Genomic DNA, 2500 nt, shown 5'->3' with positions numbered 1-2500 from the left:
GACAGCCAGCTCATCGGGAGCTGGCTGTTTAGGAACCCAAAATTTGGGAACCCAAAATTTAGGAACCCAAAATTTGACTGAGGGCCGCCAAAGGGAAAAAAAATGGGCGGGAAAACGCCGTCAGCATCCCAGTGGTGAAAAAACTCACATTGCACCGTGGACCTCTGGGTGTGAGGTCAAGTGAGGTTTAAATCACGCAACTGAGATTCAGCTTTTCAAAGTATTGTACAGTCGGATTAAAACTAACAAATGTAACAGGATTTAATTGAAAGCTAGAGAGTCGATTTTTCTCTTTATATTTATTTATTTTTGTTTGAATTAATATTGATATAATAATAAAAAATAATAAAAAAATAAAAATCAATTATTATTATTTTTTTTTCAATCTGTATGTCATTGCGGGCCGCCAGGAATGTTTCTGCGAGCCGCCATTGGCCCGCGGGCCGCACTTTGAGAACCAATGAGCTAAGTCAACCCGCTATACCTGCCACCTCCGGATCTTCCATTCGGATTCTCTCACCTGGCTGGAAACATGCAGTTGCTCTCGCGGTACAGTTTGTGGCCGATGATTTGGTAGTGGGTGCCCACCCCCCGACGCACGGTGCTCGCCATCAGCTTCTCCGACACGCCCCCTTGGAACGGACGCAGATCGTCCTGAAGGACGCTGGGAAACAGGCGGCAGGAAACAGAGTTAGCTAGGATGAGCCAGGACGCTAGTTAGCTAGGATAGGGGTAGCTAGGGGCTAGCTAGGATAAGGATTGGTTGGTATGCTGTGATTACAAACTGTGGTCGCAGTTTGTTAAATCGTTTAAAAATGCCCTCTAGTGGTGAGTGATAGATTAACACCACTTTTTATGAAAAAGTCCTTTTAATTGTTAAAAAGGGGACATGAATGTGTGAGATGTTGGCCTCTTGAGACTCAACTGGACCCCCTAGTAAGCATAAGGACAGTCTAGCGTGGGCGTTCTACCACCAGCTGAAAGGACCTTTCTCTTCCAAGCTGAGCCCCTACCTGCCACTAAATGACCCTTCTCTCTATTCATTGTTCAAGGCTTTTCGGATAAGAAGCTCTCGCCAAACGACTTAATAGTGATCTTGGATCAGTTATAACAAAGGAAAGGGTTCTCAACTGGTGGGCCGTGACCCTAGGGGCATTTTGAGCGGGTTGCAGATCATATGCCAAACCTTAATCCTCAGAAAGAAGTCTGAGAATTAACTAACGATTCAATCTTAAATCATGTTTCATTGAGTTCATCCCCGATTATTGCAGGTTATTTTGCTCCATGTTTTAAACGACAGGCATTGTTGATCACTGCAGTATTGTTCAATCAATATTGTAATTATTTTTGGGTCGTGACTTCGTGACACACGTTGGTCCTGAGGTTGGAACAGTTGATGATCCGCTGAACTAGAACATATAGGCTACATCTCGTGATTCCAGGACAGGTAGCAGAGCGCAACTCACCTCAGATGACAGCTACAGTTGACCGGACTACAGGGAGTGTACTCCTCCACAGCTCTGGAAATGGTCCTTTGAATGTTTAGCCACTGTTGGTCTGATTTACCTGCAGTGAAGCAGAATCACGTTTATGTAAGCCTTTCAGTGTCGGTCACTTGCCCCTTCGCATTAATCCCATATAAATAATCCCCCCTTAAGTATATGATGGTCTGTGCAGATTAAGACTCTACTTGAGAAAAGTACAGCATATGTAGGCCTATGGTTAAACACAGCACAAGACACCTAGTTGTGTGTGTGTGCGTGTGTGTGTGTGTGTGTGTGTGTGTGTGTACGTGCGTGCGTTTGTGTGTACGTGCATGTTTGTACGTGCATGCGTGTGGTTTCGTTCCATACAATGTTAACGTTTAGTTTATAAACACATACTGTTAAGTTTTGCAAACTTAATACAAAGGAAGTGTATAACAAGGAAATCGCGCTTTTAGCTGGGTCGCTAGTGAGCCAACAAAAGGATGATTTAATATCTTACACTGAGAATAAACTGGCCTGCTTCATACTGAGTCTCCTACCTGATGCACCGAGCACACACAGCTGCAGAACTTGGAGAAGGAGCAACACCATCCCCGACCGTAAAAGCTCCATTTTCCCTGGCGCTTCTACTTGTGACTGATGGGTTTTCCATCGACTACTAGTGTCTGTGTAAGTGATCGGGCTAGTACTACCGGCTGAATCGGTCCTCAGCTAGTACTGTCTGCGTCGGCGTTACGGTAGTGGCGTGCGCACAGGACTACCGTAATTACATGCAATGCGAGGTTACTTTTCACAGATGGCAGTGTTTTAACCGTTTGACTAATACATCCATGAAATATGCAACAACCATGAGGTCATAATGCATAATTCTAATCTTTCGTGTCTAAATGTTAAATCTTTTCTCAATTGTATTTTAAATATTTCCAGGTACAGACACATTTTATTCATCCCATCCCCCCCAACATTGCACATCACATGTTTTAGAAGCAAACTTTTTGTTTTCATGAATCTGA

General features: G+C 43.9%; 1 protein-coding gene across 1 annotated transcript in view; it reads right to left on the bottom strand.

The window, feature by feature from the left end:
- The window catches only part of poglut1 (protein O-glucosyltransferase 1), a 9078-nt gene extending 6893 nt beyond the window's left edge, over positions 1 to 2185 (bottom strand). The window contains exons 1-3 of the mRNA XM_060049265.1: positions 2027 to 2185; positions 1467 to 1566; positions 521 to 664 (exon numbers count right to left, since the gene is read on the bottom strand). Coding sequence (XP_059905248.1) covers positions 521 to 664; positions 1467 to 1566; positions 2027 to 2099 — 317 coding nt within the window. The 5' untranslated portion in view covers positions 2100 to 2185. The remainder of the gene's footprint in view (positions 1 to 520; positions 665 to 1466; positions 1567 to 2026) is intronic.
- Positions 2186 to 2500: the final 315 nt, after the last annotated feature.

The sequence above is a fragment of the Gadus macrocephalus genome, chromosome 4, assembly GCF_031168955.1.
Source record: "Gadus macrocephalus chromosome 4, ASM3116895v1".
In the NCBI taxonomy this organism is placed as follows: Eukaryota; Metazoa; Chordata; class Actinopteri; order Gadiformes; family Gadidae; genus Gadus; species Gadus macrocephalus.
The sequence above is the reverse complement of the archived record's forward strand: the minus strand, read 5'-3'. Positions and strand labels throughout refer to the sequence as shown.